General features: G+C 49.1%; 2 protein-coding genes across 2 annotated transcripts; one reads left to right on the top strand and one right to left on the bottom strand.

Annotated features, from left to right (window-relative positions):
* The first annotated feature begins 1 nt into the window (after position 1).
* On the top strand, positions 2-2,871 carry HTRA2 (HtrA serine peptidase 2). Its single transcript, XM_074230005.1, has 8 exons — positions 2-475; positions 592-796; positions 886-1,080; positions 1,195-1,227; positions 1,418-1,523; positions 1,608-1,677; positions 2,272-2,367; positions 2,467-2,871. The coding sequence occupies exons 1-8, from the start codon at positions 135-137 to the stop codon at positions 2,630-2,632; spliced, it is 1,212 nt and encodes a 403-aa protein (XP_074086106.1). The 5' UTR covers positions 2-134; the 3' UTR covers positions 2,633-2,871.
* On the bottom strand, positions 1,385-21,687 carry LOXL3 (lysyl oxidase like 3). The gene is made up of 14 exons (XM_074230002.1): positions 21,583-21,687; positions 19,799-20,120; positions 17,263-17,426; positions 15,737-15,954; positions 5,851-6,073; positions 5,441-5,621; positions 5,186-5,340; positions 4,837-5,004; positions 4,590-4,752; positions 4,140-4,383; positions 3,929-4,044; positions 3,621-3,757; positions 3,352-3,463; positions 1,385-3,223 (listed from the first exon to the last, which is right to left on the bottom strand). Exons 2-14 carry the CDS (start codon positions 20,115-20,117, stop codon positions 3,150-3,152), a joined length of 2,274 nt encoding a protein of 757 aa, XP_074086103.1. The 5' UTR covers positions 20,118-20,120; positions 21,583-21,687; the 3' UTR covers positions 1,385-3,149.
* Between the last annotated feature and the right edge of the window lie 772 nt (positions 21,688-22,459).

Genomic DNA, 22,459 nt, shown 5'->3' with positions numbered 1-22,459 from the left:
GACTACGCGTCCCGGCAGGCCCCGCGGGGCCCCGCCCGGCCCGGCTCCGGAACTACAGCTCCCGACGTGCTCCGCGCCCCGGACTCTCCCGAGGAACGGCCTCTAGGCTCGGGCCCGGGGCCCGGCTGACAGCCATGGCGGCGGCGGCGGCGGCGGCGCTGCTGCGGAGGGCGGGCCGGGCGCACGCGCTGCGCAGCCTGGCAGGGGCGCCCCCGCCCCGGGGCCAGGCCGAGGCGCCCGCGGAGCCCCGAGCCCGCCGGTGGGCGGCGGCCGCCGTGGGCGCGGGCACGGCGGCGGCGCTGCTGCTGCTGTGGGGGCCGGGGGCCCGCGGGCGCCGGCCGGGCCCGGGCCTGGCCGCCGTGCTGGCCGCCGTGCCCGCGCCCCCCGCCGCCTCCCCGCGGCGGCTCTACAACTTCATCGCGGACGTGGTGGAGAAGACGGCGCCCGCCGTGGTCTACATCGAGATCCTGGGCCGGTAACTGGGCCCCGTCCCGAGCCCGGGCGGGGGGGCCGAGGCCCCGGGGGGGGGGGCCGCGGGGGCCCAGGCCCGGGGGGGGGCGGCCTCCGACCTCTGCCCTCCCCCCTCCCCAGGCACCCCTTCTCCGGCCGAGAGGTGCCCATCTCCAACGGCTCGGGCTTCATCGTGGCCCCCGACGGCCTCGTGGTCACCAACGCGCACGTGGTGGCCGACCGGCGCCGGGTCCGCGTGCGGCTGCCCAGCGGGGACACGTACGAAGCCACCGTCACGGCCGTGGACCCCGTGGCCGACATCGCCACGCTGCGGATCCCCACCAAGGTCGGGGGGGTGGGCGTTGGAGCAGCCCCCCGAGCCCGAGGCCCCGGCCTAGCGCCGCTCCCCCCTCAGCAATGCCTCCCCCTCCCCAGGAGCCCCTCCCCACGCTGCCCCTGGGCCGCTCGGCCGAAGTCCGCCAGGGCGAGTTTGTGGTGGCCATGGGAAGCCCCTTCGCCCTCCAGAACACCATCACCTCCGGCATCGTCAGCTCTGCCCAGCGCCGGGCCAGGGACCTCGGCCTGCCCCAGCCCAACGTGGAGTACATCCAGACGGACGCGCCCATTGACGTAGGCGGGGTGCAGGGGGTGGAGAGGGGGCACGGGTGTGCCCGCGCAAGGTTTGAAGAACGAACCCGGGTCCCAGGCTCGTCCTCTTACCCTCCTTCCGTTCCTTTTTTGTAGTTTGGAAACTCTGGGGGGCCTCTGGTTAATTTGGTGAGTACGTTCATCGCCTTTATTCTTCCCAGCACCCATATGGGGTGGGGGAAAGCCCAGTGTCTTCGTGAGCATGTGGGTCTTCGGTAGGATTTGGGGGGTGGCCCTACCTCCCTGTCCACCTGTGCCCTTCCCCTTCCTCCCCCCCCCCCCACTGAATCGTGCTGGGATGTGGACTGTGTCCCGGCAGGACGGAGAAGTGATTGGGGTGAACACAATGAAAGTCACAGCTGGGATCTCTTTTGCCATTCCCTCTGACCGCCTGCGAGAGTTTCTGCAACGAGGCGAGAAGAAGAGTGAGTCGGGAGAAGGAGGCATTGCAGAGTGGTGGGAGGTGGTGAACAGGCTGATGAGACTTACTAGCTTTCTATCTGTCCTAGGTTCCTGGTTTGGGAGCAGCGAGTTGAAACGTCGTTACATTGGGGTCATGATGCTGACGTTAACACCCAGGTATGATCTCGGGTTGCAAAATGGGGAGAGTGACTGCCAGCAGTGACTGAGTCCATAGTCTCTATTTCATCATGACCCCCTTATTTCAGGCCGTAGTTACCAACCCTGCACCAAGATCCTTGGAGTTCCCTCCTACTCTCTGCCCCTGGTTCATTCCTACTTTAATCTACCTAGATAGTCACATGAAAATAACAAGCCACCTTCTGCTCTAGTGATTCTAGTGGCTTCCCATTGCCTCAACTTTCTCAGCCTGCATTTAGGGCTCTAACCCCCACGTAACTTTCTAGCCAGATTAGATTAGTAGTTTTTACAATTTTGGTTACATTTCTAAAATCTAAAATGTATCATTCATGTCTCTTGAGACCCAGCTTAGGTTCTATTTTCTATGAAGTCTTGAGCGAATAAATATTGTCACTTTCAGGGATTTCTAACTTTTTTGAGCCATCTATTTAGACTGCCCCTCTTTTGGGAGAGGACTGACCCTTAACCCCCAGAATTTCACTTAGGGGTCTATGTTGAAAATGTGGTCAGCATATTTGGCTGAAGGAGGGGGAGTGACAAAGTAAGGCTAACCACGCCTCACATCCCCATCAGCATCTTGGCTGAGCTACAGCTTCGGGAGCCGAGTTTCCCTGATGTCCAACATGGTGTCCTCATCCACAAAGTCATCTTGGGTTCCCCTGCACACCGGTAAGGAGGGCAGGTTGTGTCTCAATGGGTGCAAAGGAGCTATGGAGACCTGCAGGAGGGGAGCAGGTCTGTGGTTCACCTCGCTATCTCCTCCTTCAGGGCTGGTCTGCGGCCAGGGGACATAATTCTGTCCATTGGGAATCAGGCAGTGAAGTCAGCGGAAGACGTATACGAGGCTGTTCGTACACAGCCCAAACTGGCCATGCAGGTCCGAAGGGGGTTGGATACATTGACCCTGTTTGTGATTCCAGAGGTCACTGAGTGATCAGGCTGGACAGAAGGGCCTAAGTCCTTATGCTTACCCCAAATGGAAGGAGGAGGAGGGTATAGCCCTTGCCCTGTCTCCATATCCCCTTTTCCTTGAGATTGGAATAACTTAAGGAGGATGACAAGGTGGGGAATGAGTCAGGGGAGGGCAGGCCTTCCCCCTCCACACCCCAAAGAAACAGGAAAAAACATTTTATATAAAATAAAATAAAAATAAAATAAAATTTTAACTAGTGACATGTCATAGCCAAGAATAAGGGGAGTAGGATGGATTCCTCTCCTAACCCAAAAGACTGGAGGTATTGACTGTGTCCCCAGGATGTGGATGGATGTGCATGGTAGGAAACTAGCTTCTCTTTCTGTTCCAGTCCAGTTATGGAAGGCAGGGAATCCTCCTTCTCAGTCCATGCGTCAAAATGGTGTGGCTTCGATGTGGCTGAAGCTGAGCTTTGGCTCCAGCCAGGCCCTGAGGATGGGGAGGTCCAGGGAGCCAGGCACAGAGGGGCCCAGGGGCCTTAGACTATTTGGTTGTTGGCTTGGCCAGGGTAGCGCTCAAATCTTTTGTTGGCCTCTTCACTGAAAGCATCACCTGGAGAAGAAATAGAAGAAGGGCTGAATCAGATCCCCGGCCCCAATTGGAGGGCAGGCAGAAGGGGTTAAGAAGGGGGGGGGGTACAGGGGAGCACTCTGCCACCCTGCTGAGCCCAGCCCTAGTACCGATGTGGCAGTTGTGCACCCAGATGCGGTGACCATCATATTTGCAGTTACATTTCATCGCGTTGTTGGTAAAGTCACTCTCAGCCACTTCAAAGTTGGGGTTAATGACCACCTAATATGGAGGAGGATTAGAGATTAATTTTTGGTTTGGCTTCTTTTTTTTAGTTTTTGCAAGGCAATGGGGTTAAGTAGCAGGATTAGAGATTAGAATTCTTTTGAGGTCTCCAGCCTGAGACAGCTCAGATGTTCTCCCACTTTGTCTTCCTCACCTGCAGGATGTAGTTTCCTGGTTTCACATCGGTGATGTCAATCCACTGGCAGTCAATATCATGCCGATAGAGGTCCCAGCAGCCCACAGTGATGCCCTGTTCCCCAAAGTTGGCACACTCGTACCGCTTAGCGACATCTGGGGGGGGATGGGGAGTTCAGAGAGGCCTTGGCTGCTGGGAGTCCCAGGCATGGGCAAGAAGTTGGAAACCCAAGGGAGGGAAGGCCTGGACCAGAGTCCCTTGGTCAGAGCTTGGGATAGGGGTAGATTCTGGTGATGGATGGAAGCCCCTTCCAGGTTTTGACTCACCCTCTTGACATTCAGTGTCCTCCAGACAGAAACTGGCCTTGTGACCCTCAGCCACCTTGGTGCCATTGGGTGTGAGGATGTCGTAGTGAGTAAAAATGTCCATGCTGTGGTAGTGCCTGTGGGGAGGCCTCTCCTGTAAATGGACAATGCCTTTCTTCCCCCGCAGACCCTCAACCTCTCCCTCTCATTAGCCATGAGTCCCTTCCCTCACCCATGGCATTCGTGCCACACCCAGGAGTGTCGCCCAGCCTTAGGCCTGAAGTCAGCTCGGCCAAGGTTGTGGATCTGAGAGGAGAAACGGAGTAATCGCCGGTGGCCATAGGGCCAGTTCGCTGACCGGGCAGAGCGAGCCAGACAGTTTTCCTCTGCTGCGCAGTAGAGCATGTGCAGTGGTCGGTCCTCAATGTAAGCAGTCTCCTGCACCAGTGCTGAGTGTAGGATCAAGTCTGATGCAGCTGGGTGGGTGGATTGGGGGGGTAGAAGAAGGAGGTCTCAGGTTACAAGGGCAGGTGAGTCTGGAGAGTAGGGGCCATCCTCTGCCAGTCTACTTAGAGACTGGTTTTTACCTTGGGATCTCAGGTCCCTCATCCTCTGCCTCAAAGAGGGCTCACACTGGGACAGGGCCCGCTCCACCCCACCTCCCTGGTCCACTCCCCCTCACTCTCAGAACAGATGACACCAGCAGCAAAGCGTGTGCCTGTCCTCTTGCAAGCGATATGGAGGCCATGGTGGGCACACTCTCCTAGGGATAGCTCAGAGCCCGTGCAGCGAACTCCACTCAGTACCACATCAGTGACATTCCCAGAGTCCCAGTACCATGTCTCCTGGAAATGTGGACAGTTGGACACATGAGGACTCAAGAAACATGAGGAAAAATATTTAATTCCCCCCTTTCCCTCTATACCTACTTGCAGGCCATGGTTGGCATAGCCCAGGCCAAGTTGCCGACAGGCCACCATGGCTTCCAGCGTTCCCCAGTCATCTCCACAGATGAGGCCCCAGCGGGGGGAACCAGGCCCCCCTACCTGCACCTCCACTCGTCCCTCATAACGGCTGCGGCCCCCACTCAGCCGTATCTGCAGTGAGCAAAGGGAAGGGTGTCACCAACTCTTGGGGTGGTAGAGATGAATTGGGAGGGATGGTTAGAGGCCAAGGAAGAGGGGGTTGGGAGATAGGGTGGGAAGGATGCAGAAGAGGTGGTGGTGGGAGCATGGGAGACTGAAGCCATTGACCAGACATCAAAAGATCCAAGCTGACCATGGCCTCAACCCCAGTGTAGGGCAGGTTGCAGCGGACAGCAGCGTCCTGGGCATGAGAACAGTCCTCGGCAGTGATGTTCTTGTGCGGACAGTTCCAGAGGGAAACTTCCTGGCCTGAGCAGCGCACCTCGCTCAGATGGATGGGGCCCATACCTGGGGGCAGGTACAGAGGTTCTCAATGTCTGTCCATGAACTTTTCCCCAGTGCCCCCCTGGCATCCACTCTCTCCACCCTGTGTGGGTCCTGTGCTCACCCTGTCCCATTCGGGCACCGGTCAGAGCCTCACGGGCACTGCCAAAGCCCAATTCTCGGCAAAGAACGCTGGCTGACTGGAGGTCCCACTTGTGGTCACAGACTGTGCCCCACTCGCCACCCTTCAAGACCTCAACCCGGCCCTCACCTGGCCGGGCTCCACCTTTCAGACGGATCCGGGACTGGAGAAAGACAAAGAAATGGGGAAAAGGCTTAATGGGACCAGGGAGGCAGGCAGGTAGTTGGGGGCAGGGGATGGACAGCAGCCCTGGGGGTGGCTATCTATCTTGGGGGGTCAGGTATGGAGGAAGGCATTGGTTAGGGCCCCACTGATCCCTGGAGGTGGACTGGACTGGGCTGGGTAGGAAGTGGGAATGGCGGGGGGAACCTCCCTCTGCTTGGGTCACACACCTCTCCCCGAGGTTGTGTCGATGACTGCTTCTTTCTCTGGCCATTGGGTGTGGCATAAAGAGAGCCTGGCACACAGCTCACCACGGCGGGTGCCCCACCTGGGCACCGGGCAGTGTCATTGCCATGATAGAATTCCAGGGGGCAGAGGGAGAGGTGAGCCTCAGTGCCCAGACATGCCACTCCGTGCAGGCCAAAGGAGTGACGTTGGCGCTGGGCCAGCAGCCTGGGGACAGGAAGGAGGAGGATGGGTCTCCAAACTCTAGCACCACCTCATCCTCAACCCTCTTCCCCCTCTCCCATCTCCCTTTTCCACAACCTCCCACCCCTTTCTCAGATAAAACTAAAGAATCTCAGGAGATGCAAGAGAAAATGGATGTTTCAGAAAAGAGGACATTGGGGTAAGGAAATGGAAGAAGCCTTCTGCACAGAGGAAGGAAAGCTAGCTCAGTGTGCCCTCGACCCTACCTCCATCAGCCCCTCAGATAATAGCTCAGAATAGGATAAGAGCCAACAAGAAAGAAATGGGCTGGGACCGAGAGGCCCAACCAACATGACAGGTGGCCAATGCATGCCTCAGTTTAAACAGGAGGCCCTGGTAGCTCAAGTGCAGACAAAAATGCTCCTGCATGAATGTGGGGCAGACATAAGCAGTAAAGCAGAGCATAGTGATGGCATAGACTTGAAATCAAGAAAGAACTGACTTTAAATCCTGCCCCTGATTTCATAGTGATCAGAATCGTTACCTAGAACCTTATTGTTTTCTTTTATAAAACAGGAATAATACTTATTCATAGTACTTCTCTCACAGAATCATGAATGTAAAAGGCATTTAAGCCATAAAAGAAAATATAAAATCAGCTGTTAACCCATGGTACAGGGGAAAGAGAACTGAACCTGGGAGTCAGGAGAGATTTGAATTTAAATTCTGCCACTTCATAGGGGTTTGAGCAGGGACTTAACTGTATTGGCTTGTTTCCTTCCCCATTAAGAAGGGTGATAATTATACCTATGATACTTACCTCATGGGGTTGTTGAAAGGATCAAATGAGATCATAAAGCACTTTGCATACCTTAAGGCATTCCATAAATGTCAGTGAATATTTTATTTGTGTCATAAAATGTTCTGGATCCTGGTGGGAGAACAGCTAGAAAAGATGTCCTAGGGCAGAATGGGAAGCTAGGTCAGGGCATCTGGACTTGGGAAGGGAAGGACAGTGGGACATGGGAAGGATCAGAGTCAATATTGGTTAGATTGTCCAGGTTGCAGATGGGTACTGGTGGAGTAGGAGAGATCTTCACAAGGTCAGAGAAGAAGGAGGGGGATGAGAAGTTAGGGCAAAAAGATGTACTTGGACTGGTGATAGGCAGTGGAGTCTCAGGAGGGGTTACTACACATGTTGAATAAAAACACTAGGAAGGGGTGGCTAGGTGGGGCAGTGGATAGAGCACTGGCCCTGGAGTCAGGAGTACCTGAGTTCAAATCCGCCTCAGACACTTGATAATTACCTAGCTGTGTGTCCTTGGGCAAGCCACTTAACCCCATTTGCCTTGGGAAAAAAACCTAAAAAAAAATAAAAAAGAACACTAGGAGAGAAAGATCCTGTAAACTGACCAAGCAGGCAAATGAGATGAAGCTGGAGTTTAGCAGAAGATCAGGAACCCCCATAAGCACCAAAGGGTGGTTGTATGGATAAGAGAAATGAGTCTGCTTCCTGGAATGATAGGCCTCAGCACCACAAAGGAAGGAGCCAGGCAGGACCTTGTGCTAAGGAGAGCCAAGAAAAGCCTCCTTCTGGTAGACCACCAGAAAACACTAAGAAGATGGGGACGAGTATAAGTGCAAGCTTTGGGGGGGAAGTGTGTGTGTGTTAGTACTTCAAACAAGAAACCCAGAATAAAGCATATTAAGGCCCCAAAGGTCTTGTCAATGTCAGGGGTCATAGGAGTGGAAATGATCTTATTCCGGAATAGATAATTCCTTTTGAGAAGGCCCAGAATAGGGTCCATTGAGGGCAATGCAGATACCAAAAAGCAGAGCTTAGAGACAATCTCATGTTCTTCAAACTGAGTGAGAGTGAGAGAGAGGGAGGAAAGGTCCAAGATGTGGATAGTGGGGAGAAGGGAAAAGAAGAGAATAATGAATTCCAAGATTTATTTCCACCCAAATAGTCTTCTGAAGCCACTGGGCTGGAGAGTTTGTTCTGGGGGGGGGGGGCAGATGGAGCTGGAAATCAGACCTATCAAGTCTCCTCTCTCATACCACCTCTAAGATCTCAGGAAAATCCCTCCTAGCTCTGAGACTCAGTAAAATAGGGAGGACCATCTTGGTCCTCAGAATTGTGGTGAGAATCGGTGAAATAAGACAAATACTGGTTGTGGTATAAATGAGAGTAGTACTGTTATTTTGGGGCCTAAGAAGACAGGTGTCATTCTATCAGGGTTCTGAAGTAACTTGAGGGGAAAAGAGAAGACCCAGTCATGCAGCCTGTTAGAAATGCCACTGTATCAGAAAGGTAAGTGACTGCCCCTGTGGATTTTTCTAAATAGAACAGTTTCATATGATATTTTGAATTTTGCATCCATGCCAGGTAAGTTGAAAGAATGTATAATCAAGCATGGGGTCATTAGTCACTTGATCAAACATCACTGGGGTGTGGGGGTGCAGAATGAAACAGCACACCACTGGACCCATCAGATCCCCATCAGATCTTTCCCAGCTCTCAATCAATTAGGTCCCTATGGTCCCCTGCTTGAAACAGGAGACTCTCAGTCCTTATGCCTTCTTTTTACCATCTGGTTTGTTATTTACCTCTTTTTGGGCCCCTGGCTTGCACGGGGTTTGTGTTTGGCTTTAAGCTTGGTGACTGGCCTGGAAAGAGGAGACAGGCATGGAGGAAGGCAGAGGGCAAGTGGAAGGGGGTCAGGAAGGGTCAGGGGTCAAGCAGAAGGGGGGTCAGGAAGGGTCAGGGATCATCAGACTCCTTGTCTTTTCTGTTGTGTTTCCCAGAAAGAGACAGGGCAGGGCAAGGGAAGGGATGAGGAAGGATAGGGAGATGCAGAGTCAGGTGGCTGGATCACACTGTCCTCACTGACTCCTCCATGGCTGCATTGAGCAAGGCCCCAGGGCCCATGCTTTCCTACTGAACACACCTAGGAAAGGGTAGTCAATTTAGGCAAAGCCATGGGAAAAAAGTGAAGGAAAATGGATAAAAAGAGGGAAGGGTGGAGGGGAGTGAGTGTGAATCGAGGCTGGTGGGATTGGAGCTGAAGGCTCAAGCCCAGGGTTGTCCAGGGGAGCAGAAGGGAGTGCTTCTTCCACATGTCCCCAAGTTTGACCCTTAGCCTCACTCTGATTCACTACCCTGGGATCTGGAAAGGACAATGTCCTTCCAATTCCTGGAGCCACAGGGAGGATCAGGAGGCCCCTGGATTCAGCCAGAGGTCAACCCCTTCCTGCCCTGTTACCTGCCACGAGACCCACGACGTTGGGCAGAGGCCTTGGCCGCCCGTTTCCTCAAATGTCTGTGAGGACAAGAGAACACTGGAGTAAGGACAAGCTTGAGTCCTGGAATCAGACTAGAGGGCCAATTGGGGTCAGGGCAAGAGAAGATTTTCTCCAATAGCTGAGAGGAACCTCATCTGTCCTACCATCCTTGGTTACCAGAAGCTAAAAAATCTCCTTTCTAATCTTCCCAACCAGTTAAGATATCAGAGACAGACCCTTATGGCTCCAGGTTGTACCAAATCACCTAGGAAGGGAAGGAGGTGGATGTATGGGAGAGTATTTTTGATGTCTTGGGACAGACTCCCTGCATTAGGATGATAGGAATTAGAAGGCTGAAAGAGAACCAAAAATCTTAAGTCAGCCAAAAGTAGAACTATAGAGGTTAGGGGTGGTAGATAGTGTCTGGACCAAGAATCTCATAACCACTCAGGCCACAACTATGGTGGAAATGGGGTGGAGTGTCAAGCCCAGGAATTCAAAAGTTGGCTAAGGGTGGAATCATGTGACTTGGACCATTACCAGAGGGAGCTGGGAAGGCCAAACCTGGTCAGGCCCAAGCAGATCAGCTAATCCAACTGACCTCTTTTCTCGGTCTGCTGCCAGTCCTAAGGCTCATTGCCAAGAAGAGAAACCAACAGTGTAGAACTGTCTTGAGGCTGAAGCCAGGCAGAGCCAGAACACTTGAAGGAATGAAAGTTGGGGGGGGGGGGTTAAATAGTCCAACTGCCCCTTCCCTAGCCCCAGCTTGGAACAGTTTCCTGTAAGTAAGGCCAAGAATTTGCTTCCTTTTTCACTGACCTAAGCTCACTGTGTCTTAAACCAAAGTCTTCATCTTCCCCTGACTTCCAACTGATCCCACTGCTAACTTTGCAGTCATCCACATAGAGTGCTCTCTGCCTCCCTTACCTCAACCCCAATCAACTGCCATTGATCCATCCACATTTTTTTGGATCTACCCTATTTCACATAGACTATTCCAATAGCTTCCAAACTAGTCTTTGCTTTCACAGAGCTCCAAAACCACTTGGATAATGCACAAATCTGACCCATGTCAAAGCCTTTAATAAAACCTTCAGTAGCTCCCCATTGCCAACAGAAACTCCTTGGGCTGGCATTTAATTAAGGCCCTCTACAATCTGGTTCCTGGTTACCTTTCTAGCTATATCACATATTGTTCTCACGTACTTTCCATGCCAGTCAAACAGGGCAGATTACTGTTCCTTGACCTCCTCCTACTCTAATTTTGCCCATATGCCCCCTCCTGTGCTTGGGATGCCCTCTCCACTTCTGCCATTGGCATCCCTAACTTTCTTGGAGAGACAGGGTAGGAGCACCTCCTATACACAGCAGACCATCCTGATTCCTCCCGACTGCTGGTACCAAGTGTCAATGCTCCTTTCCCTCTTGAAATTACTTAGTATCACATTGTATCTATGAGTATAAAACACTTTGTATCATCAGTATATATGTATCTCACCCAGGAGAATGAAAACTTTGTTGGGGTGAGAATTGACTGTCTTTATACATCCCTAGCATCTAGCACTAAATAATTCTAAATTCCATCCAAACTGGACTATTTGCCCTCTCCAGGGTTTGTCCTTATTTTTTTCTGATTTTTTACCAATGTCTCCCCACCCACACTGTGTACAGGATGAACTCTGCACCCAAATCTCTGTCTATTGGAAATTCATTTCCTTCTCCCAAAGAGGATCTGGGGCTACCCCCTCTTGTATGAAGGTTTCCATGATCCCGCAGATGAAAGTAATCTCTAGTCACTTTGGGTTCTCTTATTTACTTGGTATTAAGACCTATTAAAAACCCTCTATATTTGACTATAAGCTCCTTGAAGGCAGCTGCCCTGTCCATGGTAAGTTGAGTTGAATTTGCTTTTTTCCCCATCTTGAGGAGTTTCCTAATGGCAGGGATTGGAGCACTAAGCTTTCGTTAACTCCATTAACCACTAAGCTTCAGTTGTCCCCACTCATGAATGGATTTAGACCAAGACTCCTTTTGGTCAATTCACCTTTTGTGAATGTTCCTTTCTTGGACCTTCTGCACTATAGGAATGAACAGTAGCCACCCTTGCAACCAAGGTTTTGGGGGAACTGTGGTGATCTTTAATTCCTTTACTAAGCTACCATAAAGGGCCAGGACTCCTCGCTGCCTATCCTATAAGCATGCTTTAGAATGTTTGCCTCTAGATATATTACCATAAAATTCATACAGTTTGAAGAGAGGTAATGGAGAGAGTTCTCTGATTTACTCCTTCCTAAAATTTGTTGTGGCCTCCAATGTGGGCTAGATTGAGTATGGGTTTGGTGCTGAGGTGCCTCAGAATACTGGTTCTTATTGAATACCCATGTGACTTGAAGATCTATTTCTCTCTCTAGGACTTTGTTTCCTCAACATGAAAATGAGAAGACTGGATTATCAGATGTTTCTAAGCTTTTTTTTAAGCTTTTTTTTTGCAAGGCAATGGGGTTAAGTGGCTTGCCCAAGGCCACACAGCAATATAATTATTAAGTATCTGGGGCCAGATTTGAACTCAGGTACTCCTGACTCCAGGGCCAGTGCTCTATCCACTGCACCACCTAGCCGCCCCATTTCTAAGCTTCTTATGAGCTCTAAATGTGTGATTACTTGGAGAATCTCAGAGTTGGAAGCAGCCTCAGAAATCATTTTACCTAACTTGCACTCCTTCAAGAATTCCTTCAGTATCCCCAAGTGTAAGCATCTGCCTCTCCTTACTCCTCCACTCCCATGAGCCATTTTAGACATTTCTGAGTTTTAGAAGCTTTGCCTTTATAGTGACCTCGCATCTACCTTTCTAGACATACAGTATTATAAATGTTAAATAAGATAAGTTCAGCATTGACTGCTGTGAACACTTTTCTCCCCCCAAAGAAATATCTATTGCTCTTCATTTCTAGTTTTTATGGCACTATATCTTTATAGGGTTAAGTGGCTTGCCCAAAGCCACACAACTAGGTAATTATTAAGCATCTGAGGTCGGATTTGAACTCAAGTACTCCTGACTCCAGGGCCGGTGCTCTATGCACTGCGCCACCTAGCCGCCCCACACTATATCTTTATTAAAGATTTCCTGAGGTCCTATAGTGATTTAGGTCTTTTCAGAGTTTGGTTTTAGACCTGATGATCATTACATTATGTCACCTTGGACAAGGCTCTTCTCTATCTCTCTAGACTTTGGTTTCCCTCTGTTGGATGAAAGCATGGCTTCCAGGATCTCCTATATTGCAGTACTTAACTACCTCACTGTTTGATGTGTTAGAATCATAAATTTAGAGATGGAAGTGACTTAATAGGTTATCTAGTTGAACTCCCTTATATTTTACATTGAGGAAACTGAAGAAGGAACTTGGCCAAGGTCATCCAGATAGCAAGTGGCAGAGCTTGGGTTTGAACCCAGGTGTTCTGCCTTCAAATCTAACACTTTTCACACTGCACCAAGCGGTCTCATGAAAGATTTTGGAGGGTAAAGATTTCAACTTCTCTGGTATCTTCCAAGTTCCAGGTCCAACATGAAGGTTGTATGAATCCTTGTTGAATCAAAGACCCTCCAGGATCTCGTAAGCTATATCTTTGAGGCCCTAAAAAAATCCCCAGAGATGAACAAAAACCCTAGACAAATCTCTGAGCTGTTCCAAATCTTTTTTACACCTTTGCTCATCACACAAGTCTTGCTCATCCTGAAATTCTGCTGAAATCCTACAGATCCTTCCAGGTCAAATTCAGTTCAATCTGACAAGGATTTATTAAGGATGTCCTAAATAATGCACTGGGACAGCTAGGGCAGTGCATAGAGTGTCAGGGTTGAGTTCAAATTTGGCCTCAGGCACTAGCTGTGTGACCTTAGACAATTCAACCTTTTTTGCCTCGATTTCCTCATCTATAAAAGGAGAAGGAAATGGCAATCTTCCCTCCAGGATCTTTGCCAAGAAAACTCCAAGTGGATGGGGTCATGAAGAGTCAGACACAGGGGTGGCTAGGTGGCACAGTGCATAATGCACTGGCACTGGAGTCAGGAGTACCTGAGTTCAAATCCAGCCTCGACACTTAATAATTACCTAGCCGTGTGGCTTTGGGCAAGCCACTTAATCCCACTGCCTTGCAAAAAAAAAGAGTCAGACACAACTAAAATGATGGAAGAAGGTACAGTGAAAATAGCTGTATCTAATCAGAAGTCTTCCCTAGGGCTCTCTATCCTGGACTTTCTTCTCTTTTCCTTCCAATCTATTTCACTTGGTGACTTCATCGGTTCCCATGAATTTAATTTTTAATCTCTATGCAGATGATACTTAGATTTATTTATCTCTCCCATATCGAAAACTGAACTCATTATCTTTCCTGTAAGTTTCTAAAAGCTTCCATCTTCCTAATTTCTCTATGCCTTTCAAGGGACTACTATCCTCCCAATCAGCCAGTCTCAAGTCTAGATGTCATCTTTGTCTCCTCTTTCTCATCTCCCTTTATACAATTTGTTGCCAAGTTGCCTGCCTACCCTTGGAACATCTCTCACAGACTCATTTCTTCCCTCTGACACTGCCGCCATTCTAGCACCAGTCCTCAAAACCGAATATTTGGATGATTACAATAGCCTTCTGGCTCATCTCCCCAGCCTCACCTCTATTAAGCTGTCAAACTGAGCTTCCTAAATCACAGGACTGATCATGTCACCATGATCCGCCCCCTCCACTCCCATTCCATAAACTCCAGTGGTTCCCAATTACTTCAAGGATCAAATATAAAATCCTTTGTTTGGTTTTTAGTGTACTCCATAACCCGGCCCCTCCCTTATTTACTAATCTTCTTACACCTATCCTCCTGCACATACTTGGTGAGCCAATAATGTTGGCCTCCTTCCTGTTCCGCAAACACACACTCTAGAGCCTGCCTTCAGGTCCTTTTCTCTTAATATTTCCAAAGCCTGGCACCTTCCCTCTCTTCTACTCCTCCCGGCTTCCCTGGCTTCTTTCTAGTCTCAGCTAAAGTGCCATCCTCTGCTACAATGCTTCGATTATTTAGCCAATGTTTTTCTTTTTTAAGCAGTTTTTAGCTTGTCTCTATATGAGATTGGGATGTCTTTAAGATCAGGAAACGTGTTTGCCTTCAATATCTACGGTGCTTACCCCAGTTTGTCACCTGGACTCGGATCAGGTGGCTTTGTCCTGGCTTTGTCACTTACTACCTGTGGGACTTGAGGCAAATCCTTTCCCCTCTTTGGGTCTCAGTTTCTTCATTTGTAAAATAAAGTTGTTAGACTAGTTTCTTCTAGTTCTAAAGCTATGAAATGCTATTCCACGGGGACCGTGCAAAGCAAGAAAACCGACAAGGAGAGTAATTACATTCCACATCGCATGAAGAACAAATGCCCCCTCTTTCTCCAAGTCTTTCCTGATCTTGCCCCTTCGGCACTTCTTTGGGGTACACCAGAGAAGCAGCCTGGGGCAATGCAGGCAGAAGGATCTGCCTAGCGCTTGGTGACGTCAGTCACCTACGTTAAGGCGTGGAAAGGCTCAGACCAACCCCAGGGGGGAGCCCCGCCCTATTACAGTAAAACCCTGCCCACCCAGGCAGACCGTGCCCACTTGGGGAGGTCCACGCCCCTCCGGGACGTGTTTCTCCTTCTACCTACCCCACCCCAGACCACCAACTCAGGGCCCATCCCCCACCACGGTTCTTCCAGCCTCTTTCTCCCTTCAAATTCCAGACTCTTAGCTCAGATTCCTCCCAACCGGATTGTACCACAGTGAAGACCCCATAACCTTCACCCCTCTACTCTTCAGACTTATCATACCTCCAACCCATCTAATCCTCCCTTCTCATCCACCCCTCCCACCTTTGGGGGCTCCCTTTTTACCTCAAAACTCAGAATTCCTCATTCCTTGAACCCCAGGCTCTCTTACACCCCCAAATTTCTTCAGTGAGATCTTGAACTTCAAGCCAAGGTGACTTGGCTTTGACTTGTCTCCCCCCCCCCCCATTTTTGCAAGGTAATGGGGTTAAGTGATTTGGAAATCATACAGCTAAATAAGTATGAAGTGTCTGAGGCCGGATCTGAACTCAGATTCTCCCCGGAGCTCTAGCCACTGCTCAACCTAGCTGTTCCTACTTAGCTTGGTGTTCAACGCCAGACAGCCTCCTACTCTGCAGACAGCCTCTACTTTGCAGACAGCCTCTACTCTGCACCCCTTCAGATCCTTAACTTCAGATCTCGACCTAGGTCAGACCTCAGACACTCACACTCCTTGACCGGTTCACACTTCATTACTCAGACTCCTCTTTATCTCACATCTCTCTCCCTCCTCACTCTTGGGATCCCCTTTTTCCCCATCCCTTGACCCATCGCAGCTCTCTTACCTGTAGAAGGCAGCATTCACCCTCCTCTCGCTGGGGAAACCCAGCATCCCACAGATCACTCGGCTGTTATGGACGCTCCATCCACGGTCACACACCTGGGTCCACCCGCCAGGGAGCCGGACCTCAACCAGCCCCTCTGTGACAGGCAGTGGCCGGCGGCCCCCGCCCACAGCTGACTTCAGTCGAACCTCTTCCACCTGCAAATGTTGCTCCTCCACCTGGGAATGGAATAGCAAAGAACTGGGTAAACCCTTAATCACACAACCACATCTTTGGGGGTCAAAGGATCACAGAATCAGGAGTCCCCAGGAAAACTGCTCCTCTTCATCCTCTTATTTACCTGAGGATTTTAGGAGTGCGAATTGGAAGGAACCTTAGAGATCACGTAATGCCTTCACTTTACAGATGAGGAAACTGAGATCTCGAGCAAGATTGGGATTTATTTAAATTAACTATTCAGCTCCATATTCCCTTGGAGGAACCTGATACAAAAATTCTTTCTCCCATAATTAAAATTCCTATATAAAATATGGCTTCCCTCCTGAAAAAATATAAAAAAATCTTAGCAAGAAAATATAAAGATTATTAACCCCCTTTTACACATAAAATGACTATAGTCCAGAGAGCAAGCAGTAACTGATGATTACATCTGGAGCAGGAAGAGATCTGAGGGGAGGGAGGTCACTGAGGCTCAGAGAGCTTAGACTTGTTATATACAAAGGAAGCAGCAGAACCCAGATTTGAAACTGGCCTTCAGACTTTCAAACCTGATCTTTCTACTAAATCAGACTGTTTTCCCTATGGTATTATAAATTATCTGCCCCAACTAGGTAGTGCAGTCAAAACAGTTCCAGAGCCCTGGGGTTCAAATTCAGCTGTATGACCCTGGGCAAGTCAGTTAACCCTGTTTGCCTCAGTTTCCTCATTTGAAAAATGAGCTGAAGAAGGAAATGGGAAACCATTCCAGTATTTTTGCTAAGAAAATCCCAAATGAAGTCCCCAAAAGTTGGACACAACTGAAAATGACAGAATAAAAACTTCCCCATGACCCCTGTATCTTCTCTGGTCTCCAAATCCCATGTACTTGGCTGTGGAATGTGTGTGTGTGTGTGTGTGTGTGTGTAAATTATAATAGCTAGATTTATATAGTACATTACAGATTGCAAAGTGTTTTACTTTTTCAATATCTCATTTTGGATCTTTGTAAAAAATAAAAGTAATAAAAATAATAAAAAAACATAAAGTAACATTGAATTTAACAAATCCAAATAAATATTATCATGTTATCCTTACAAAACCTTGGGAGGTAGGAGCTATTTTTATCACCACTTTTCAAAAGAGGTAGATGAGGCAAGCTAGAAGTTTTGCCACTTGCTTAGGATTACACAGCTAGTAAATGTCAGGGGTAAAATTTGAATTCATGTCTCCCTGACTCAAGGTCCAGCCCTCTCAGAACAGTGTCCCTTAGCTGCCACTTGTATAGGTTTTGGTGCAGAAACTATGTCTTTGCCCATATACCCACCAACCTCTATGATGTTGGAATCGGAGAAACCAGGAAGGCGCTGATCTTTGCATACGACACCAGCATCCTCGTCGTGGGTACAGTCACTGTTGCCCCAGCCCCGAGAGTCACACTCAGTCACACTTCGCTCTGTTCCTCTGCAGTTCAGATTGTCTAGCCAGATTCGGCCTTGGGGAATGGGACAGAAGGGACTGAGAGGGAGCACAGAGGTAGTGATGAAGGTGGGGGTGGGGACATTGGCAGGGCATGGCAGATCTGGGTGTCTTAGAGATCTTAGATATTTTCTAGTCCACCCCCTGCCCCCTTCATTTTATAGTAAGGAATGAGATGCTTTAGGATGGGAAGACAAGAGGCCTTGGTAGACAGGGAGCTGCATTCTTAGCCACAGATGATTTCTTGAATTAACAGACTAACTAAATGTTCTCTTTCTAGTTCACTGACCCAAGCAGATATGGGTAAAGGAAGGGGAAGAAAGAGTATGGAAGGCATTGGGAACCAATGGTGATTCGGGCTAGGGAAATGCAAGAAGGGCCTGGGTAGTTTTGAGATGCTAGGATATGAGCAGTAATCACACTGAATCATATAATTTTAAACTTGATGGGAGATTAGAAACCACTGAGTCCAACTATTTTGTTTTTCAAAAGAGAAACTGAGGCCCAGAAAGAGGAAGTGATTTTCTCAAAGAAACACTATAATTTAGAGGAAGAGTCAAAATGAGAATTCCCCTCTGCTCCGGACCAAAACTCTTTTCCAACCAGCCAGAAGAGCTGACTAGAGAGAGGTACTGGACATGTCCTCAGTCTGATTCTCCCTCCCAATCAGTTCCATATCATAAAACATCTTTATCTACTTTGACATGCTCCTTTTCCAGGCTAGAGTTAAAAATGAAAAGATCTCAGAGTTGGGAGGGATGTTAGAAGTCTGCTGTACAAATTCCCTCTCAGCATAGAAATCTTTTCTATAGCCTCCTTGATTCTGGGATCACTGAGATTCCTCTTCAGAGCTTTTAAATGTGGGGGAACTCACTGTTTTCCGAAGAAGAAACCCATTTGTTGTTTTTTTTGGGGGGGTTGTTTTTGAACAGTTCAGGTTGTTAGAAAAGTGAATGAATCCTCTCCCTGTGTAACTTCCACTCACTTATAGAGTTCTACTCTTTGGGGGTTAAAATAGAATGAGTCTAATTATCTTTCACAGATATCAGGGGACCTCAAGGAAAAGCAGAGATTAAAGTGACTTGCACATGGCCAATACACCTAAGAAGTATTGGAGGAGGCAAGATTCAGATCTTGGTTTTCTGGTCCTTGATTTTCAAGTCTAATTCCTCTCCTCCGTGCAGAAAGGTCAAGGAGAAAGAGAACAGAACAGAGGCTTTTGGATTTGTCAATTAAATGATCACTGGTGGTGACATTGGAGAGACTCACTAAGTAGTCTTAGGGAGACAAGCCAGATTTTAAGTGTGCTTGAGCAAGAGAAGGTTGAGTTTAAGTAATTCTATAAGTTTTACATTTAAAGGGAAGGAGAGAGAAATAGGGCCATGTTTTGAGAGAAGTGCATGGTCAAGGGAATGGTTTTTGTTTTATAAGGTTAGATAAGACCTGAAAATTGGACAAGAAGAGTTATCATTTTGGGGAGATGGAAGACAGTTGAAGGTGTTCATATCCACTGGTCTCTGAAATTGAAAGCAAGGTTTTAGGATGAAACTGAAAATAATTTTCCAATATCAGAACTATCAAGCAACTTAATAGGATGCCTCATGCTACAGTGAATTTTCTGTCAAAGGGAGTGTTCAAAATGAGGTTGTATGACAGGCTTGTTGGGGATTCTAGATTATTTCCATGTCCCAATATGTAAGCCTTCTTCTTCTCCAGGATCATAAATCTAGAATTGAGAAAAACTTTGGAAACCATCTACTCCAATCTCATTCAACAGATAAGGAAACTGAGATCAAAGGAGGTTGTGATTTGCCCATAAGAAGTGGAAGTTGAATACATGTCCTTTGACTCCAGAACCAATCTTCTCTAGCCTGGATACCATGTGCTTCAGTTTCCTTCATTATGTTTGTTTTTTCTTCTGGATTTTTTTAAATCAGTATTCTTAAATGTGTGCCCAGAATTGGAGTAGGGAAGATTTTGGGCATTAATATCCTACTTCCTCATTCTGGGTACTCAGCCTCTATTAATGCTGACTTCAATCACTTTACCTTTTTTTGCTTGACATAAAACTTTTATGCAGCTCACTAAATCCCCCAGTTTCTTAATTTAGGAATAAATTTTCTGCTCATGCAATTGATTTTTTGAACCCAAGCCCAACTTTCCATTTATAGTTATTTTATTTCATCATATTAGATTTGGCACAATCATTTTTTTTTTTAGATTTGGGTTTTGTCAATATATTAATTATTTGCTCAACCTCTCCTTCCTACCCTGTCTCCAACAGCTCTAATTTTATATCATCTACAGATGACATTTTTTTTCTTGTCTTCCTGAACTTCCAGCTTCAGCTGGACTTGGTTCTATTTTCCTGTTCCAGGGTCTTCTCACCTGTGCCTGGACCATACTTGGCACTGTGGGTCCATCCTGTGGCTTCGGTAAAGCCCAGCTCCCGGCACAGCACGTGAGCAGCTTGCAGTGTGAAGTCATCATCACAGATGGTACCCCACTCACCAGCCCGCTGTATTTCCACCCGACCCTCATAGTGCTTCCGAGGGAAACCAGCTAGGCGGAAACGAAGTTTGCTACCAGTGCTTGCTGCAGGGCTTGGGGATGGTGAGGGGGCTCCCAGACAGCAGGTAAACAGCATGAACAGAAGCAGCCCCCAAAGACCCCATGGCTGGCCCCTGGCAAGTTGCATATCAGACATGGTCTAAGAGAAACAGAAACCCAGACGTTAATGATAGGGAGATAGTGACAGAGCCAGAGAGAGTGACAGTAAGGTAGAGATGGAGACCTGGACTAAGAGAATGAGAGAAATAGTTTTGATGACACACAGAGAAATAGAGACAGAGTAGAGAGACACTGTGAGAAGGGGAGGGGAGGAGATGCCCTCAACAGATGAAGAATGAGAGGCCTTAACTAGGAGATATGGTGTGGAAGTGATGGAAGGAGATGGTAAACAGAATCAATGAGACATGTTAAGGGAAACTCAGATAGAAGCCCTTTATCCATAGAACCACATCAGAGCAAGCAAGAAACATGCCTGCACACCATTCACATCATTTTACACACACATATACACACACAACATACACACAACTCACACACATCCCAGGCACACATAATAATTTTAGCTTCATGGATTGATCACACCAGAAGCCATGAGGAGGCCTCCGTGTTGATTGTGACACAGGAAATAATGTCACAGAGGGGGCTGCTTTGACAGTCACACTCAGTGACTGTGATACTCAGACCCCTTGGCTACCTGTCCCAGGGGAGCATGGGGACCCAGAGGGACCAGGCTTGAGTGGGTAGGGCGGGGCAGTGGGAGCCACTAGGAGGGAGGGAAGGAGAAAGAGGGAATGCTAAGGTCCAAGCGGTTACTGAGGCAACAGAGACTTAGGCCAGGGAGACAGGCCCAATCCCTGGGGGGATGGGCTAGGAGCAGCTGACTTTGGAGTTTTGGCATTTCCAGTCTTTGGTGGGAGCAAACTGGACCCTGCTCTAATCCTTACACCCCCAGTCTCAGTTCTAGTCTTCTCTCCCTCCTCTCCCTTCTCCTCCAGTCCTCTATGGAAACTTTGACGTTTCTGGGCCAGACTCCCAGCAGAGACTGCTGTCCTCTTTTCCCCTTTCCACCCTGCTGGCCTCCTACCCTGCTGGACCCTCAGATGCTCTCCCTCTCCCTTCCCCTGATAACTACATGCTCTGCCCCTGCCAGGTTGGTCCCCTTTCACCTTTCTGTTTCCCCTGCTTCCCCTGCCCTGGTCATCAAACGATCTGCACCTTAACTGGGGACTGAACAGTGATAGAAAGTATAATAAACTTCTTCAAGTGTTGGTATCTTCAGTCCCATAAGCCCCCTCTCCCCTGTTCCCCCACCCTAGGTTCACCCCAACCTTTCCGTTTGTTTCTTCATCCCCACTCCTAGGGTTCCCCGGTTCCCACACCCTCCGATCCCTTTATCACCAGAACCCCCACACTCCTAGCTTTTCCAGCTCCCTCCACCCCCGTCTTTCTTCCTAAAGCCCATCTCTGCTTGACCTCTCCCCCCCCCCCACCATCCTTTACTGCTCCCACTTCTTTCCCGGGCCCATCGCCCCTCCCTCCACCCTCCCAGTCCCACTGATTCCTCATCTCTGTTTTGTTCCCCTTTCCCCCAGCGCCCCTACCTCTGCTCTGCAAGGTCTATGTCCGAAGGAATGGGACGGGGCACGGCAGTCCTGGCCTCAGAGCTGAATCCTGGGACTTCCAAGAAAGTGCCGGGCCCTGGGAGACTGGACGCCCCTCCCTCAGTCCCTCCCACCATTCCACCCGAGCTGTTCCTCCCCCTCCCCGGCCGGCCAGGCCCCAGCCTCGCCTCCTGCCCCCCTCCGCCCCTGGCCGCTCTGCTCAATGAGGCTTTCTTCCCTGGCTGGCTGAGGCTGGAGGACACCCGGGGGCCCGGCTTGGGCGAAGCCCCTTGCCTGGGGACTCAGTGCTCTGCCCCTCCCCCAAGGCACAGCCTTCTTCCATCACTCAGCCCCTGAGGTTGCCGTGAGCTGTGGAGACTCGAGCAGACTCTGGGGTGTGTGTGTGTGTGTGTGTGTGTGTGTGTGTGTGTGTGTGTTCTGGTCCACAAACATTTAGAAGCCATGAACAGTCATGTGTGTGGTGTGTGTGTTCAGGTCCACAAACATTTAGAAACCATGAACAGTCATGTGTGTGGTGTGTGTGTTCAGGTCCACAAACATTTAGAAACCATGAACAGTCATGTGTGTGGTGTGCGTGTGTGTTCTGGTCCACAAACATTTAGAAGCCATGAACAGTCATGTGTGTGGTGTGTGTGTTCAGGTCCACAAACATTTAGAAACCATGAACAGTCATGTGTGTGGTGTGCATGTGTGTTCTGGTCCACAAACATTTAGAAGCCATGAACAGTCATGTGTGTGGTGTGTGTTCAGGTCCACAAACATTTAGAAACCATGAACAGTCATGTGTGTGGTGTGCGTGTGTGTTCAGGTCCACAAACATTTAGAAGCCATGAACAGTCATGCGTGTTGTGTGTGT

The sequence above is a fragment of the Macrotis lagotis genome, chromosome 3, assembly GCF_037893015.1.
Source record: "Macrotis lagotis isolate mMagLag1 chromosome 3, bilby.v1.9.chrom.fasta, whole genome shotgun sequence".
Classification (NCBI taxonomy): Eukaryota; Metazoa; Chordata; class Mammalia; order Peramelemorphia; family Peramelidae; genus Macrotis; species Macrotis lagotis.
This window is presented reverse-complemented; position numbering and strand designations above follow the sequence as displayed.

Coding starts and splice junctions, on each gene's coding strand:
- HTRA2 (XM_074230005.1), top strand. CDS start 135: ATGGCGGCGGCGGCGGCGGCGGCGCTGCTGCGGAGGGCGGGCCGGGCG. Junction 1,081..1,194: donor AGACGGACGCGCCCATTGAC/GTAGGCGGGGTG, acceptor CCTTTTTTGTAG/TTTGGAAACTCTGGGGGGCC. Junction 1,524..1,607: donor GCAACGAGGCGAGAAGAAGA/GTGAGTCGGGAG, acceptor TATCTGTCCTAG/GTTCCTGGTTTGGGAGCAGC.
- LOXL3 (XM_074230002.1), bottom strand. CDS start 20,117: ATGTCTGATATGCAACTTGCCAGGGGCCAGCCATGGGGTCTTTGGGGG. Junction 15,955..17,262: donor CCGATTCCAACATCATAGAG/GTTGGTGGGTAT, acceptor TTCCATTCCCAG/GTGGAGGAGCAACATTTGCA. Junction 5,005..5,185: donor ACACTGGGGTTGAGGCCATG/GTCAGCTTGGAT, acceptor TGCTCACTGCAG/ATACGGCTGAGTGGGGGCCG.